We start from the raw sequence: 18,499 nt of genomic DNA on the forward strand, positions 1-18,499 counted from the left end.
AAAAAATTCACATCATCTCAGGATTAAAAAAACTCACACAAATACTCAGACATACTTCAAAATGTTTGACATTGTTCTGTACCTGCTTATAAAGCCAGCTGCTTTTGACCACCGGGGCATTAGGGTTCCTCTTGATGGAGTTGGACCTTTTGCCAAAGTTGTGGACTTTTTTGAACGACCTCGACAGCTATGGAACAATTGTTAGATAATTACAGAAGTTTGAGTTAACAACAGGTATATTTGACACTTTAAAATATATTTATGTTTACATATATATATGTATTCATACGAGGCTTCATTCAGCCCACGTCGATGTGTGTATATATACAGTATATATATATATTACTTTTGTAAATATATATTTAATATATATATAAATGAATATATAAAACATATACAGACATATATAAATATATACCTCATATACACATATATTCTATATTCTAAATGAATATATATGAACATATATGCACATATATATATAAATATATAGTTTATATACACATATATATATATATATTTTGTCTAGCTCTTTGTGACTCCATGTTTGTTATTGTACCAAAAATGTACCGAGCCGTGATAGCAATATCGAGGTCTGTAGGTTTCCTTTGCCATTACACCTCTAATATACAGTATATGTATATTGTTGTAAAAATACCTATTTAAGGCAGACAAATGGAAGTTTTGTTTTTAACTTTTTTATATCAAAAGAAACTGTACTTTAAAAAAAATCTTTAGTTTTAACCGGCCCAGCATCTTTAGGGCTCCTTATTGACTGACCCGTGTTGATGAAGCGGTGCCCTGGGTGGTGGCCGTTCTGGAGTCTGTGATGGTGTTACTACGGGGAAAGGTGCTATAGTGTGGTCCGCTCATGTAGCTTGATGTCTCGCTCTTGTTGATCACAGCGTCTTCCTTCATGTCGCTGCAGGTACTTAGCTCTGGTGAAGACTTGGGAGCCGACCTGCCACAAGGTGAGAGACATGGGAGAGACGGTGCTACAAAGTCAAGTACCTTGGAACCTTACTTCTGTTTCCGGATTATGGCTAATGCCAGTGATGATCATGTTTAGGCGGTCAGGACAACTCTTGGGCGTGATTATTGGGGTGAGTTTTTTTACGATGTTGCATCTCTTTAATAAGAATTAGGTCATTGTTAGGAATTAGGCTAAAAGTACAGAAATTAAGTAGAAGAATGAATTTCGACTTTACTAGGAGTTCCTTTACTAGGAATCGCCACAGAAGCAGTTCAAATTTCCATTTAAAAATGACTCACTTAAATGAACAAGATAAGATATTGATGGGATACAGTCATAGCAAACCTCATTCAGGGAAGGGGCAGTGATTCAGCGTATAATAAACATGTGATTCACACATGCGTTTCCTCTGAGAAACCTTTCTCGCTAGTGTTCTGAGAAGACAGTCTTCCCTACTTTTCTAAGGTCCAATAAATGTAAGTTAAATAAAAAAAAAATCAAGCCTACAAGAATGAGTGACGACATCTGAATTTTGTGGTATGACCAAAACGGTGGGAACATTGACGAGTTCAAGTTCAGGAAGTGCCCTCAGATGGACGTTGGGAGTTTGCAAAGCAGGGTAAAGGAAATGGAAAATGGAAACAAAAACATGGAACATGAAGAGACTGTGGCACAGGTGACAAAGAAATGGGTGAAACTTAATGGAAAAGAGTGACCACCTAACAGAGGACTGGGAACCTTCTGCTGTGATTAGAATGGCAGATACCCTCCATATATTATTTAGAGAAACTAATGTAAAAAGTATCATTAAACTACAATATAGCCTTTCTATGATTACTCTGCCACCGCCTGCTGATTCTGCCAATAGCCAATTAAGAACATTTTGTAGAGACTCAGGTAGTCACTGACATACACAGTGGGGTGACTACAACCTGAGTGTCGTTATCCACATTTTACAGAAGATAGGAACATTAGCGCGACTCTTTAATTAGCATCTCTGATTAAGTTGGCTCCTCCCTAGTGGCAGTTTAAACTCTTTTTTTAATCTATGGAGGAAGCTTAGTGTGTTTTAAGATACTGTCACTGACATTAATCATACTCAGTGGATTTGTCCACAAGGGGAATCCAGACGGAAATACTAAAGCTGTAGAAATTAAGCTTTAATTCAAAACAGTTTACATTTCTAGGTTCAAAAATAATTCTAGTTTTAAATCGAGGCACATAGTGGGATCTGCAGCACGCCTTAGAAGAATGATTCTGTTGGGTTTTCCTTTAAACATTTGAGAATGTGTGCAAATATATTGTAATACAGCAGTGGTTTTCAAAGTGGAGGCTCTAGGGGAACCTCAGAAAAATGTTATAACTCCTTGTCCTGAACTATACCACACATAAACTGTCGTGATCGTGGGATTATCAACTGAACGTATCTCATGTGACACGTGGGAAAACATAGAAACTCTGAGAAAATCTGTGTAGACTAGGTAGTTACAGGCTAACCAAGTTCATACCCCTAGCGATTAGTGACTTTCCTGGTACTGTGTGTTATACAGAAGCTAATGCTGTTTGGGGGCCATGGCATGGAGAAGTCAGCTCTCTGTAAGGGTGTGAGTGCAAGAATACTTACTGTTCACTAACAACAAAGATGCAGTTGTCTTGGGAAGGAGCTCCTGACATGGGGTGCTTACAGGTCACCTTCCGCTCGTTGTGGCTGTGCAAAGACAGACACATAGTGTCTTAAACCAGATCACATAGAGTACAATATACTGTATACAGAACAATGCTGATACTCTTAGTTACACATTAGCATGTGCAAAAACTATGGATGCACATTATTATTGATAGCCAACAAATTCAATGCTGATAATGTCTTAATATTATTAAAACAGGATGTTATATTAAGTTTTTGCCGATGTTGGATATGCTAACATCGTCCAAACACTTAACTTCCGATTTTGATATATGCAGTTGTTTCCGATCGCATATTCAATTCCACCATATTTCGCGTTATCGGTTTAAACTATCTGAGGAAAAACTGATATCGATTCTTACCAAAATGACATAATTATGCTAATATTGGGACGATAACATCGGTCGGCCAATATCATCGGACATCACTAACAAGTAGTTTTCTACACAGAGAAAATGAACAATTTTTTTTTAAATTCACTATATTATTTATTTGCAACAAAAAATACTGTCTATTGTTCACCAGCTGTTATTAAACGTTAACCATCACAAAGAAGCTGGACTGAGTCAATATGAAGCAGCGGGATTTTTTTTATCCACAAAAAGTCAGCCAAGATGGTAAATAACTTAATCCTGTTTCCATAACTCGGATTACAAGCCTTTGTACTAGTAAAATGAAGATCCTTTATTTCACTTGCAACTAAGGGTACAGTTTCTGTACCAATTTGAAGACATAAAATCAAAAAAAGCCTATGCCGCACCATGTGGGGCGCTAAGAAAAACGTGCCCCTTGTTCCGACCAGATCATAAATGCACTGAAGAAGGAGCAGCTTTCAACCATCAAAGTAGGGCTCTTATTTTTTATGCTCCAGTTTCCTCTATCTTCGCAGTTCTCTCGTCTTTAAAAGCCATCTGCCTATGTTGAGTTTCCTCCCTTTAAAACCTACAAACATTAAAACCGAATTTATAATCAATCTTAGTTCAAATAGAATAATCTCACATAGACATTTTTAAGTGAAATACTGTAGGAATATAGCTACACAAATAATTACAATGTTTTTTTGCCATTAAATATTTAGAAATAGGGGAAACACAATGGAAGAGTGGTTAGCACTCCCACCATTCAGCACCAAAGTGTCGTACATCGGAAAAACATCTATAGCCAGTCTGATCCTATACCTTAGCCCAAATGCTCAACTTAACTGTGCGGAACAGGTGGTAAAAAGGATCCTATTGACTTAGCAACAGCAGCTCGCAGCAGCAGGAGGAGAATAAAAAAGGTATCGGATTGATATCAGTATCAACAGATACTCAGTTACAGTATCGGTATCAGACAAAAAGTTGTGTTAAATTTTCAAATGAAACTTTGAACATAACCTGTTTGGAACCAGGAAAGCCTGGCTTTAGACTCAACATACCTGGCTAACCCACTAAACCCGCATCACCGTACAGGAGGAGCAGTACCAAACAAGGTTCCAAAAAAGATCTGTTTGAAAGATCTGAAAGAGTCTTGTTTAGACTTAACTGCCTTGGTTCATGCAGCATTTATGGTCAAGAAGCTGGTATAAAACATTCCTATTATTGGTGGTTGATTAGCAGTTAGTGGGTTGACTGAGGGTGATATCTGAAGCTGTTAGAAAACAGCAGCCAACCTCTGACACTTCCTGTGTTGCTTGGCAACAACGACAGGATTTTGCCTGTGTGTTCAAAATAATTTTCACGGTTACATTTGGATACTGTCTCACAGTGGAGGGTAGCAGTGGTTGGTGGAGGAGAAAAAGAAGGAAGATAAGAAACTGTTGGAGGAAAGTATTGGACAGGAAAGTACTCCGTGTGTTGTCCTTTGAAGGGGTAGTGCATATGACAGTAGTAGGGGGATAGAGGAGAGCGGTAAGATACAACAAGGCAAAAGAGAATGGGACAAATATATATCAGCATCCCACTGATAACTAACTGGTTCCTGAGCGAATCTCAATTTCACTTCACAACCTTCACATAGAAGTTAAAAAAATCCAGGGCTGTCAACGTAGTCTGTCCCCTATATGTATTGATATTGAATTAAATAATCACTTTTCTTTGGTTCTAAAGTTAAGTGTGGCCTGTTTGAAATATTCAAATCACCGAAGGTCCTGTACAGCAGTAATGGAAATAAGGTAGCATAACAAGAAAAAAAACACATTTGGTTGCTGGATCTAAGAAAAGCACACAACTGCAGACAGGTGTAAGCCTTCTGGGAAAAGCAGGGTAAAGTGTTTGATAGACCGAACCACATGCTCGCTGCTTCAGGTCTAGTGTCACAAAGGTTCGTTAGTCTGCCGGTGCAGGAGTTTCTTGGTTTACTTCATCCTCGATCTAAAATAAATTTATTAAGAAAGCCCTGATGAGTAAGACCACTTACGCCGTATTTTTTTCCCTTCACTATGGCTCACAAGTATGTCAGATGAAATTGTAGAAGACAAAAAAGCATTCAACAGCACTTTCCATGTGTTTCCCAGCCAACAGGTTCAATACTGATGCTTTTCATTTAAAAAAAAAACAAAAACTGCTAGCACTTTGACCAGAAAATGCACTGCAAAATATTAGGCAGTATGTTACAGATGAAATGTGTGTGTTGTCTCATGTCTTTAAGTGTCTGCCACTGCACCAGACACTCCAGTTGTGTGTTCATTAACTCCAGTTCACGTAACGTAAATGACGCTACTGTAGGTTAATCAACTTAAATTCTAGCTACCGCTCACCTGACACCTGCTGCATAGCAGAGTCTCTGTCAATAAAATGTAGCACAAAGTCAGGTTGTGGGCTGCCATTACGTTAGCGGCAGTAGTATCTCTTAATAGCCCGTCATGAAAAGTTGTGCATTCAGGTGATAATTTGGGACCAACGGATAGGTTTCGATAAAGAAATCATCTGTACTGCCATTGTAGTATACAAAAATGGACCTTCAGGGTTAATAATTAAAGTTAAAAAAAAAATCGTGTAAATATGCCAATATTGTCATTATTTCGACCAGTGTTAGTTTAATAAACAATTGTGTCATGTAAACAGGATGAACAAATACCAATCAGAGCCATGTTTGCTTAGAATGCAGTTCATTAATGAGTGGTAGTGAAATAAACAGAAGACTGGTCAATATCCAGTGGGACAGTTATACAGACCCGTGGTACTTTTAACTACAGCAGGAACAAGACACACGGAAACTGTGTGGAACGACTACAATGAGCTAATCTGTCAAATATAAGAAAAAAAATGTTACAAAAGTCCTTGCCCTTCAGTGGAAGACACATAAAGAACTGTCAAGGTTCGTGCCCAAATGCAGTGTCTAATACAGTTGCGGAAGACACATAAAGAACTGTCAACGTTCGTGCATGCCCAAATGCAGTGTCTAATACAGTTGTTTTTAAACCATCTGCCACTATGAAAAATACATGAAGTGCCCAAACATTAGAATACAGCAGCATAATCGTACCATATTCAGTCAAGATGGGTGAACAAGTAAGAATGTATTCCTAAGATGATTTTTCACCTATTTATCAGCCACCTGGTACGCTGAGGAAAAACGTCAACCGGCATCTAAATTTAATCCTAAGACCAGAGATATAAACAGAAACAGAAACAGTCTAGATCCAAGTCTAGTCTAGACCCTAATTTCCCGAAGGGATTAATAAAGATCTATCTATCTATCTATCTATCTATTTGTTTGCGTTCCAGTGTCCATGTGTACGACTACATCGATGCGTGCCTGGTGGGCCTTTCTTTCCGAACACCAAACACGTTCTTACTCACTTGATGAAGCAGCGAGCCCCCTCAAAGGTGAATCCTTCTTCCCATCCTGTTGGTAAATCTGTGAAAATGGGGCGGAAACAAAATCATAAGCAGCAACAAAGATATGGTATCGCAATCACATACAGAAATACTTCTTCGAAAACAACTGCACTGATTTCCTTTGTTCAGTTGACAGCCTAGCACAAGCCTCATTAATCATAACTGTAACACATATGTAAACAAACCATTATGCTACTTTTGAAAAGGTAGAGTACTTAATTTTGTTCATTATTTCTATTGTGTTAAGGGACGGCTCGATACAACTTGTTCAGGTCTGATACCGATACTGCAACTTGTATCTCTATCTGCCTTTACCTGTATCAATTAGATACACTCCTTTCTCCCCCAGTATGCCGCGAGCTGCCATTGCCGAGGTGTCCCTGTTAACAGCATTTCGTGAAAAATTTAGTTTGCGCGATATCCTAAGTTTGGGCTTAGATATTGGATCGGATGAGCTATAGTTGTTTTTTTTTCACATTCCATCCAGAAATTTTGACCAATGTCATACTGATAGCGGTCCTGAGTATCGGATCGAGCCTTCCCTGATTGTGTTCTGTGGTAATCATGAAAAACAAAAATGATCAAACAGAGCCAACATTTGACCTATTTTTCGCAGTAGCAGGCCCTAACAGAGACACTGTTGTAAGCGTCGATGCTTACATGCTTGCTAATATGAGAAAAATGTCGGCCCACACAAAGTACAACGCTGTTGTTATTCTTGTTGGGTTGTAATTGAGCCTTGTGAGGTGCGATTTTAACACCTAGCAGGGCAGGTGTTATTAGTGTAGTATAACACGTGCAATATGTTTATGACCTGCAAATTGTAAAGAATATCACCCAAACAAAAATTGTTGGAAATTTCTACATTCCTATAGATACAGTACTTTTTATATGCATACACCAAGGCTGAGCAAGTTATTGGGTTAATTCATTATCATTATTATTTTGATCAAGTCCGTATCTGCCGATCTGCTGATACCTTTATAAATCCTAAACCTTTTAATGTCCCCGAGCATGCCACAGGGTGCCGCTGCTGAGGCGATAGTGTCCCCTTTATGGTCAAAGGCCCAAACGAGGCAATTATTGGGAAACACTTCAGGCTTACCCGTGGCCCAGATGTAGGGAGTATCAAGTGGCTAGACTGGCACGACATTAATATACTTTTCCGTTTCCCTACTTTTCTTTATCCTCACTATTTTTACCATCACAAAAAAGTACCACTAGAGGGAGCCACCGATGTTACATGCACCGTAGTTTGAGAACCTCTTGTCTTGAACATAGACGTGTGTTACCAGACGAAGGTGATTAGAAAAGCTGTAAGTACTGTAAGTGTACTGTAGGTGTGTATGGTTATGTAAATTACAGCTCAATTTGTAACCTGTTAGTGTGAATTCATTTTTATTTTTATTTTTTTACAGAATATTCACCAATTTGTAACCTGTTAGTGTGATTTCATTTTTATTTTTTTATTTTTTTACAGAATATACATCAGTTAGATAATACCAATTAAATTAAAATCTGAACAAATGACATAATAAAATAAATAAATAAAAAAGCTGGAGGCTGAGTATGACCAATCACTTCAAGAGCGTACGTCCCGTTCGGTAACGGCTAGGTGGCGCTGTCACTATCATCGAGACATAGAAGACACCGATATTGACAACGGTAAATGTATTTGACTACTGGAGGATGTTCCAACTGCCAGTTACATACAGTAATATTAAATGGTAATGTAAAATCCTCCCACTCGGTTTTTTTTTTCCTCACTCTGTCAACATGTGTTTCCAATTGAAAAAAAAAACGGACGGTGATACGACTGGAAACGTCAAATGAGACATTTAAGTCGTCTGTAAAACTGCCACCACGGATCCATGTAGAATAGAGACTTCTGCACAACTACGTAACAACAGCGGCATCATTCCGATGTTCTCCTGCGGCCTCACGCTGCAACAGAGATAGTCTGTGGTCTGGGCACAGACAGATGCTCAGGCTCCCGTGCATTGACTTGTGTCATATGACAAGCGCGACAATGGACGTCAGTTTCGTGCATATCCAGGGCTGCTTTAATCGTTTTGGGGGTGTCTGTCTGTCCGTCTGCTCGTGGCTGTGGAAGTGCGCTGTTCAGCCTCCAGATGTTTGCACACATTTCCATGATCTGCATGCAATAAAAAAAAACACAGACCAGTGGGCGCTGACTGGTCTCGTCGCAAACATGTGCGGCTGTGTACATATATGTATGCAGTATATGTATGTACTGTGTGTCCACTCTGTGCGTATTGCGTCGTACTAAAAAAAATATGCGGTGCTCAGCAGACGTCAGTGATGAAAATGTCACTGCGGGAAATTGGGCAACGAATTCGTACGTGAGGGAACTTTAAAAAAGTGGTGTGGCAGCCGTCGGTAAACGATGAGGTGGAAGAGCGCAGTGATAAGCGGAACACTAAAGCTGTCCAAAATATCTCCTTATTGCCTTAAAAGGGTCAATATTCGCAAGTCGTCTTCTTTTTTCCCTCCCTAGCCTTCTTTCTCAGCTGTTACGCACAGATAACGCTTGTCAAGACGCTTCAACGCCACATGCGATTGTGCGCATCTGTCACACGGGCATAGCCATAGCTGTCTCCTTACCTGGTGATTTTCTGTGCCCCGTGATTACGGCTTCTCCCGTGACGGGATGCAGCCAGGTTGTGCTCTCCGTTTCCTCGCTGTTAGTGGAAGAGATGAAAGAGAGTGTTCGTTAACAGAAGCCCTGAAAAGACAAACGCTTTGAATAAATAGTCCTCTGAGATTCTGTGTTTGCGCGTGACATTTACTTAATAAAGAATATGCGTCCATCCTGCGTCACCCCGTAACTCCAAGAAGAGGGAAGGCAGGAAAAAAAGCCCGAGTGAAGATCCGCCGCCATGTCTGGCTGAGAGAGAGAGTGAGAGAGTGAGTGAGTGAGAGAGAGTTAGAGAGAGAGCTCTGCTGTTCTGGGTTACTACACACAGATACACACATTCGCATACGACTACACATTAGCATACACTGGAGTGCGCGGCGCCGTGCCATACGTATCCCGCGAGGAGATTCACACGCGCGCGTACGTGAGACGAGCGCGCGAATCGAAGATATCTTATTTGTCATTGTACATATTGTTATGCTACACACAGAGGAATTGCCCTCTGCGTTTAACCCATTACTGTGAAGGATACAGACAGGACTACCTAGGATTTTTTCAGTAAAATAGTAAAGTTAATTAGTGCTTAACAAGTCATTATTATTGTCGGTTATTGTTTAGTTTCAAAGATTGAATTGTCACCAGATTTTGGTTACAAACCACTTCATCTACACTTGGGATCCCCAACCCACGGTTCTTGGACCAGTGCCGGTCCATAAGTCATTTAGTACCTGGTCACAGCAAGACACAGTAAAAAAAATGTAATGTCAAAAATAATCCCTTTACTTTTCTCATTAAACGATAATCTGTCAGTGTTTCGAAACAATAGTTCATTCAGACTCTGATACAGAATAAAGTCTGAAAAATCTTTTATTTTGAAAATGTAATGATCCTTCTACGATGGCGCGGTATTACCGGTCCACAGTAACGACTGATATTTCAAAAAGCTATTAGTATACAATGCTTTGCTTATGTTTCATCGTCTGGTTTCATTATTGTTTCAGTTTTATCTCATTGTTCTGTGGTTTTAACCTCACAACCTTCTAATCTAATTTAAATCTCTTTGCAGCACTTCTCCCCAAACTGTAAAATGTAATAAAAGTACAATCAATTTTTAGTGTTGTTATTATTAAGTTATCTGGCCTAAAGCTCAACCAACTTAAGTGGTCCTTCTGTCGGAGTTTTTCTTTCATATCTAATTGACCACTTAGGGCTGAATCTAGAGGAAGTGCTTTTAAAGCAAATATCCAAGGAGCATCAAGATCATGCCGAGGGCAAATTCGTAAATTTGGTAGCTACTTCTTTACACTTATCTCAAAATGCAATACCACACCTGTCAGCACAGCTGTCCACTCAGCAAAGCACAATCAGTAGTCAGGTTATTCCAAATCTGAACTCAATCTTTGCTAGGTTTTGGTCAAAGATAAGGTGGTGAATGACAATGGGCTGCAGTACAGAATTAAAGACCTGGCAAGGTAGATGGACTTCTTTGCAATATTCCACCTTCATTCTGCACCTCTATATGCCTTGCTATCTCCATAACACCCAACACATACACAGTGATGTCATGTCACTGGTACTTCCTTCCCTTTTTACCCCTATTTCAAGCGACCTCTCTGAATTTGCACAGAAAACTAGCTAGAGAAGTTTCCATAGTTGCTTAAGAATTTAGTGGAGCGTCACAAGTTGTACCAACTGCACGGTTTCTTTATTCCACCATATATAGTGGTAATATAATGCACTCAAGCTCAATCTCAGCTGGTTGATCCCGCTGATGAGTTTGCAGTAGATGACAAGAAACTATGGCCATTTTCATTGTCATCAAAGAAAGAGTTTCAGTTTCATTCAAAAGGCCACTTTGGGCCTAGACAGTGGACCTCCACGACCAACGTGCAACAGTCAATCAGGTAATATGAAATAATATTATTAATATGTTAAAACTACATTTAGTCAATTTCATCAAAATTTGGACTACACAAATATTATCAACTTGATGCAATTTTTCTTGCTGTCATTAGAATGAAATTTGAAATGTTTACATATTGCTCTATGATATGCTTTTTTGCAGTTACTGTAAGGTTTGGTTGTTTTTGTTTTATTTAATTTCACTAAAAATAATTAATTGTTTAATTCAAATTAAGTTTTTTCTATACTAAGTCAGTGATTTTATATGGATTGTCTGACCTGTTTTCTTCCCAATAATTTAGGCATCCTTTTTTTTTTTATTAAAAACAAAGCTGTCAAAGAAGTAACTCATCACATTAAACCAGGCCAAAACTATAACTAACTAAGTCCTTTTTCCAATATTTGTTTCCACAGCCAAAATGAAAGAACATATAATGAATCATTTGTTACAGGTGGACATGGCAGGAAGCAGGCAGGACCCAAATACAGTACAGGGGCTTGATCCCAGGAACAAGGCACACAGCACAAAACAGCCTCAACACAAACTGAACAAATGACCACATAAAGACAGAGTGAGGGAGAGGTATATATACCTGGGCACCAGGTGACACAGGTGAGACTAATGACAAAGACACAGGTGAGTGTAATGACACTAACTAACACCACCCAGCAGACAAAGCAGGTAAAGGAAACAGGATGTGAAGTTTCCTCTCACTAAGAATGAGAACAAACACATTTTTGCTGTTTGAGGAAGCCAAAAGGGTGACGCTGAGGTCAGACGATATGACAACGGAGAAAATTTGTTCAATTTTTAGATATGTCATTTTCTGTTTTAATGAGGAGCGCAGTCTCTGCAAAGTGCCTCAATCCTTTGCCACATGTGACAATCATTACCATCCCATAACGCAAAGTGCATCATCATGTGACAATCATTACCATCCAATAATGTTCATAAACAATATGAATATTTTTCGTTGTTCATAAATATATATATTTTTTGTTACACGGACAACCTTATGCCTTAGTTGAGGCCTAGCTACAATGAAAATATTTGTGGCAGGGGATAAGCATGGTCTGTACCAAAAGCTGGGTAGCTTGTTAGGCTAGGTAATCTTTGTTTTATTGAATTATATAAGAAAATCTAAAATCTTTCAGAGTACTGCAGTGAGTTTTAGGTTCCTGCTTTTAGTGAGAAATCTGCCCACAGAGAGGCAAACAAAAAATAGATCAGGGAGGTCTCTGATTGGTGTCTGACAGCCCAACAGGCGATTGCAGTTTTACCTTCTGATGGTTACGGATGTTTCAGGTGTTAGCAAGAAGAAGCAGAAAAAACTCACCAGCACACACTCTTCACAACAATTCTGTGCAGCTTCCTCCGCACAGAATATGCCGTAATAGGATTACACTTTTCAAGTGCATTTTTCAAGTGCTGAACAGAAACAATGATGTGTTTGTTAGTGTATAAATACACTTGTATGTTTGCCTTTGGAGAATATCACACTGTTGCAGAAGCAAATGAGAAGGCCTGATTACCTAAACTCCAGAAAAGTTGCTGGAACAGCACCTACAAATTGCTGAAAAATGTTTTGGAGGCATCTGCGGGACCGACTCCAAACACTTCAAATAATGAGGTTAATGCCGCTGGCAACATTTAAATTTGCTGCAGTCATTTGAAACAACATGTCCTCCTCACCAAGACTGTTACCATCACCAGACCCTTCTACATCAGAAGATGCCCTCGCCGTTAACCAGGGTAATTAATGTATTTTGAATATGTGTGTATACATATATCCATTTTAAATAAACAACTGTAACCTTTCTTTTACAGTTTGAACAACCAAGTTTATTTTTGTACAATTTTATCCTCTTTAATTTTCCCATGTTTTCAATTTTAATTTTACATGATCTATTCTAAAAATTAAAACGTTTTAATAAATTTTGCTCTTACAATCCCTTCAATAAAGTACATTCAACCTTGTAAGTTTTATGCCGTGTTAGCTTATGACTGTGTATTGTATAATTATGACAAAAATGAGAAAGTATGGTGAAGAAATACATATTTTAATCATTACAAAGTCACATAGTCTAACCATAAATCAGATGTGTGTTTTTTAACAAGTCATTAAATAAAACATAAAAAGAAGTGCTGAGTGCCTGGACTATTTAAATACACAGGAATAAACTAAATAATCATACTAAACAGAAAAAAACAATGAATAACGCAATGTAAAATAAGAACTTGCTTTCTTAATTAGTTTATCGAACTATAAGCCTTAAAAAAGCAAACTGTTAACCGTTATAGGCACGTTATTACACTGTCTTTCTCCGGATATAAAATGTTAGAATGTAGCGATGGGGGAACTTTCGAAGATATTTGTTATAATGTTACATCCGGGTACTTGCGTGTACTGTAGCTTTAAAGTCGCTTAGTTCTCTTCCCATTGCCTGATGTTTTCTAAAACAAGATGGCGGTCGTTTCTGAGGGCAGAGTTCTTACTTTCAGCGTTTATAAATGGAGCTCATATTCTTCTACTTATTTACCTGAGTGAGTAATGTAAAATATACAGGCCAAATCCTATGCGTTTCGGTTTATTTGTAAGCAGCTGCATGGTATGCTACATAAACAGTTGTTTCTTCTTGACGACAGGACGGGCCTAGCTTGTTTTTAATCCGGTCAAAATTTGTGCGGAACGTAGGCTGTTTACGAAGCAAGTGCTACGGTCGTTGTTGTTTTCTTTTAAATTTACACAGTATAATTGTGTTTTACGTTTTACGTTTGTGCACTGTCCAATTTGAGTTGATAGTATATTTACTTCACTTGAAATTTGAGTTCGTTGATGAAAAACAAATAATATCGATAGGTATGATTTGTTAATAAATAGTGCTGGGTGTAGTCCTAGTGTCTTAAGTTTATGTCTAAATTTTGATAGAGCTATAATAACAAACCTCCCGGAAATAGTGTTTATTGCTTTTAGTTACTTTTCAACTGGTACATAAATTATCAAAAGATATTCTTGTTTATTAATAAACAAATATGTTTATTTAATGTAAATATGGATCAGCATCGCTCCTGCCTCTTCAAAACAAATGTTTTTTTAGGAGTCATAGCAGGTTTGTTTAGAACACACTTGGAGATGTTATCTTTTGTACTCTGTCAGGGCCATACATCGCTTCTTTGCAGTGTACTTCTTTGAGTATAGTTTTTAATGAGACATTGTGTAATTGGGATTGCTTTCCAGCTGCAGTAGAAAGTCAGATGTCTGTGTGGCGGTGTTGCATGATTACTTCAACAAAGCTTTTACAATGCAGTTTAATATAATCAATTTACATTTCCACTTGCTTCTTCTGGAAATCTCTAATATTTTCACTATTGCCTGCAGTCCTGCCACTGCCGACATTTGTTTTAATATTTGATTTAATGTATTTTGCACTTTGAGCTCTGTTTGGCTGCTTATTACCATGTCAGAAAAAGTTGCATGTCGAAAACCACTTTTAGCCAGAACTGTATATATAGTTGTTGTGTTCCCACATGTCCTAGAAAATCTTGAAGTTCATTAACCAGTTCATTAACCATTTTCTTAACCAGAACCAGATGTTCTTGAAAATTTTAAGATATCCTCAAAAATGAAATTTCCTTCTGCTTCTTCTTTCATCGTGAGTGAATGCAAACTGTTTACTTGTGGCGACATTGAATCATCTTCTTTCAAACTGTTTACTTGTGGCGACATTGAAGCGCAGCATTTTTCTGCCTTCCAAACTTGCATCTCACCCATGAGCATCAATGTTACAGTGTTTCAATTTGACATTGATGTTAAATATCACGACTGTTGTTGACCTTATCAGGACTGCCCTAAAACAAAACTAGTTGGATTGAGTCAAAGTACATGTTGTTCATGTTCCATAACATACACAGTAGGGTTTCCGAGGTTTTCCACTCCTGCAGTCACTGTCTGTCCTGTATTAAAAGCAGTGTTGCCAGATATCAAATGTTCAAATGTCAAACCAGCGAATTGTGTTTTGAGGGAGGTTATGATACACACTTGGTACACATGCTGTTATGGTTCAGGAGTATCTGCTTCAATTACACATTGCCATAGATATATTAAAGGCTATAACAAAGTTTTAACTGTAGGACACACAACAGACTACTCATTATTTGCAATATGAGCTACCATAAATATGAGAAGGTGAAATAAAATGTAGGTATGTCCAAGATTGGTATCCTGTTGTACTTATGAATTAATATAGCTGTGTTATAAAGGACTACTCTATTGGATAGGGTAGGGCTCTGCAATAAATCAAATTTTGTTTTCCATTATGATTTTGGCTTCCAACGATTATGAAAATAATGAAATTTAAATATTAAAAATGTTGACAATATTATTGTTTATCTGCAATAACTATCAGGAGTTACTTGTGGGACAATGTAACATGCACACCAAAACCTACTGACCACATATGCACTACACCATAGTGCATCAAAGCACCCAGGAAAATGGAGTAAACAGCCGAACACAACATAACTACAAATCCCCCCAACACGTTGCAGTATTATGTATATTTCATCATTTTGTTTTAAATCTTCTTTTTTTTCAGTTTAACATTCAAAAAAAGTTTAAAGGTTAGTAAAAGCAAATTCCTAAATCAATTACGGTGTAAGAATAAGTGCTGGATAACTCTGGGATAGTTTCTCACAGTCTGCAGCAGCAAAGAGCTGAAAAGTTGATGACTGCAACTGACAGTTATAGTCCTGTTGTTCTGTTCTGGAAGTTAAAAACCTCTAAAGATATTTGGCAAGTACAATTTACAAAGAAGAAAATGTATGTCTATTCAAATGACACGTGCACGTGCACACACGCACTCTCACAGAACAAGTGAGAATACATACAAGAAAATTACTCACCTGTGATGGAATCAACTTCCTTTGTTTACCACTAGAGGGAGTACAAGTAATATCAGTGTACTGGTACAACTTGTACTCTTGTTTAAGAAAACCATTGACCATATGGTTACATAACTATGTAACCATATGTTTTGTGCCAAGGAGAGCAAGATAATGCAGGGCAGAAAAGTAAAAAAAACCCTGAGCAGTGCATATTAGTAAATAGTATTAGTATATAAGTGGATATTACTAGATTGGATTTGTAGGTTTGTAGTATTCTAAACAGAGCGGCTGTCATGGCCTTCGAGCTCATGCTGCTCCTCCAATTCTCATCAGCGAACAATGATGACATCAAAACAAAAAAGGAAACTGGCTCTGAGCCAATAGCTAACCTAATGGACTTCACAGCTGAGTTGACTTTTTTAAATTATATAACAGCTGTTTTGTGTTTATGTAAGCTTAATGTTTTCAGTGAAAACAGGTTGTCTTCTGTGAATTTTCTGAATGAATTTAGTTTATTAATTATTAATGACATCATCAACAAATTGTCAACTTTCATTGGTGCACTTTTTGAAGAAAAAGTCCAATTGTCGGTACAGGTAGAACAATAAAAAATAAATTAAAAAATAGTTCAATGAGACAGTTTTCATGAAATGGAATTAAAAGAATTGTAACAGAAGTATGTTTTTAGGTTTCAAAATGAGAGTTACGTTGTCATTTGAAGTCTTGATGAAAGTAGTGGTCTGCTTAATGTACACAACACAAACTATGCATATTCACACATTTACTCTATGTTTTTTTAGAAATATCTTGGTGGACAAACCTAATGATCAGTCTTCCAGGTGGTCTTCAGAGAGCAACTACCCTCCACAGGTAGGTATTTTTTCAACATATTGAGTTGAGTTTTTTTTTATGCTCTCGGTCTTATAGGACGATTAACTGCTTCTCATAACAATGAACTGGACATTAATTTTATGTCCCACCTTTTTTTTACCATATATTTCTTCTACCAGTTTTTAATCTTGAAAATGGAAAGACCAGCAATCGTTCAGAGCATCACCTTTGGTAAATATGAGAAGACCCACGTCTGTAACCTGAAGAAGTTTAAAGTATTTGGTGGTATGGGTGAAGACAACATGACAGAACTTTTGTCAAGGTGAGACTCTATTGATCAAATGTATTTTATCCCATTTCTTAAATTCAAGGCACTGCTATATTTCTGATTTTACTACATTTTTATCACCTTAAGCCATGCGTTATGTACTATGATACAACCTTGCATTCAAATATTTAAAATGAAACGTATTTGTACTGTTTAGAAATGTCTTCACATTGTACTTCCATGTTAATTTGGTGAGTTTTTAGGTAAAAACCTCATTGTAAACTAATTTAGTATTCTATCTACTTTCTTGTTTTGCCAGTGGCCTTAAGAATGACTACAACAAAGAAACATTCACCTTAAAGCACAAAATTGATGAGCAAATGTTCCCCTGCAGATTTGTCAAAATAGGTGATTCAATCCAGCATATGCTGCTTTATACATTTAAGTACAAGTATTCATACAGTCTTCCTAATTGAATTAATTTGCATTTATTTCTTTTTAGTGCCTCTGATGTCCTGGGGTCCCAGTTTTAATTTCAGTATCTGGTATATTGAGCTGCATGGAATTGAGGAACCGGATGTTGTCCAACCTTGTCTTAACTGGTATAGCAAGGTAACTGAACCTGTCTTTACATCAGAGAATCACAAATACATTAAGAATGAATGCAATTTCTATTTAACTACATGTCCGTGTTATGGAGAGATGGTCTGGTGTAATCTAGGGTTGACCAAATGAGGACATACTTGATTCAGTTTTGGTATTTGACGTCTTGGACCTAATTGACATTTTATCTGTTTTCTCATCTGTGTAGTACAGAGAGCAGGAAGCTATTCGTCTTTGCCTCAAGCACTTTCGGCAGCATAACTACACAGAGGCGTTTGAGTCGCTGCAAAAGAAGACAAGAATAGCACTAGAGCATCCCATGCTTACACACCTGCATGACCAGTTAGTTCTCCAAGGAGACTTTGATGCCTGTGAGGATCTAATAGATAAAGCTGTGAAAGGTAATTCATGTCGCTCGTATGTTTAACATACTCAAAGAGACATTTTAGTAGCTGTCACTTGTGCAGTCATGTGAGCGCAGCCACCAATCAAGATGTGCCAACATTTGTTTAAGACTGTGTGATGTTTTTGACCATAGTTTTAAAAAGAATAATAATTAATTGAAAAAATGTTTTTATTAGTAATTGTTTTCTCAATTACGAGACATTTCAGGCATCTCCATTTGAACTCCAGGTGACCCCACCATGGGGTCACGACCCCATGGTTGAAAGAGCACTGCTTTAAACTGTATTTTTCAAAGTTGTACCAGTAAATTTAGTTTTGTTATTGTTTTACTTTCTAAACGTATATCAATTGTATCAGTTCATACCAAACTTCTTTTAGTTGTTGTTTTGTTTGTAATTTTTGCCATATGTGACTATTGACTAACTATTAATTCTCCTTTCTAGATGGTTTGTTTAACCAGTACAT

The 18,499-nt window shown here is 37.6% G+C and overlaps 2 protein-coding genes across 10 annotated transcripts in view; one reads left to right on the top strand and one right to left on the bottom strand.

Annotated features, from left to right (window-relative positions):
- Positions 1-9,719, bottom strand: part of LOC103382434 (pleckstrin homology domain-containing family A member 5-like) — a 28,121-nt gene extending 18,402 nt beyond the window's left edge. For 4 of the 9 annotated variants that reach the window (XR_003050350.1, XM_025057710.1, XM_025057706.1 and 1 more), the window contains exons 1-6: positions 9,292-9,719; positions 9,107-9,183; positions 6,443-6,500; positions 2,598-2,681; positions 781-961; positions 83-187 (exon numbers count right to left, since the gene is read on the bottom strand). Coding sequence is in view for 8 of the 9 variants with exons in the window: in XM_025057710.1 (XP_024913478.1) it covers positions 83-187; positions 781-961; positions 2,598-2,681; positions 6,443-6,500; positions 9,107-9,183; positions 9,292-9,383 (597 nt within the window). In the remaining variant the exon portion in view is untranslated. The remainder of the gene's footprint in view (positions 1-82; positions 188-780; positions 962-2,597; positions 2,682-6,442; positions 6,501-9,106; positions 9,184-9,291) is intronic. The other 5 variants (XM_008315235.3, XM_025057708.1, XM_025057709.1 and 2 more) reach the window with 2 other exon arrangements.
- A 3,713-nt stretch (positions 9,720-13,432) lies between these two features.
- The window catches only part of mkln1 (muskelin 1, intracellular mediator containing kelch motifs), a 9,884-nt gene continuing 4,817 nt past the window's right edge, over positions 13,433-18,499 (top strand). The window contains exons 1-7 of the mRNA XM_025057633.1: positions 13,433-13,587; positions 16,728-16,797; positions 16,938-17,080; positions 17,346-17,434; positions 17,529-17,638; positions 17,838-18,030; positions 18,478-18,499. The exon at positions 18,478-18,499 is cut by the window's right edge and continues 104 nt beyond it. Of these exons, the coding sequence (XP_024913401.1) occupies positions 13,508-13,587; positions 16,728-16,797; positions 16,938-17,080; positions 17,346-17,434; positions 17,529-17,638; positions 17,838-18,030; positions 18,478-18,499 (707 nt within the window). The 5' untranslated portion in view covers positions 13,433-13,507. The remainder of the gene's footprint in view (positions 13,588-16,727; positions 16,798-16,937; positions 17,081-17,345; positions 17,435-17,528; positions 17,639-17,837; positions 18,031-18,477) is intronic.

This window comes from Cynoglossus semilaevis, chromosome 8 (assembly GCF_000523025.1).
Source record: "Cynoglossus semilaevis isolate Cse_v1.0 chromosome 8, Cse_v1.0, whole genome shotgun sequence".
NCBI classification, from domain to species: domain Eukaryota; kingdom Metazoa; phylum Chordata; class Actinopteri; order Pleuronectiformes; family Cynoglossidae; genus Cynoglossus; species Cynoglossus semilaevis.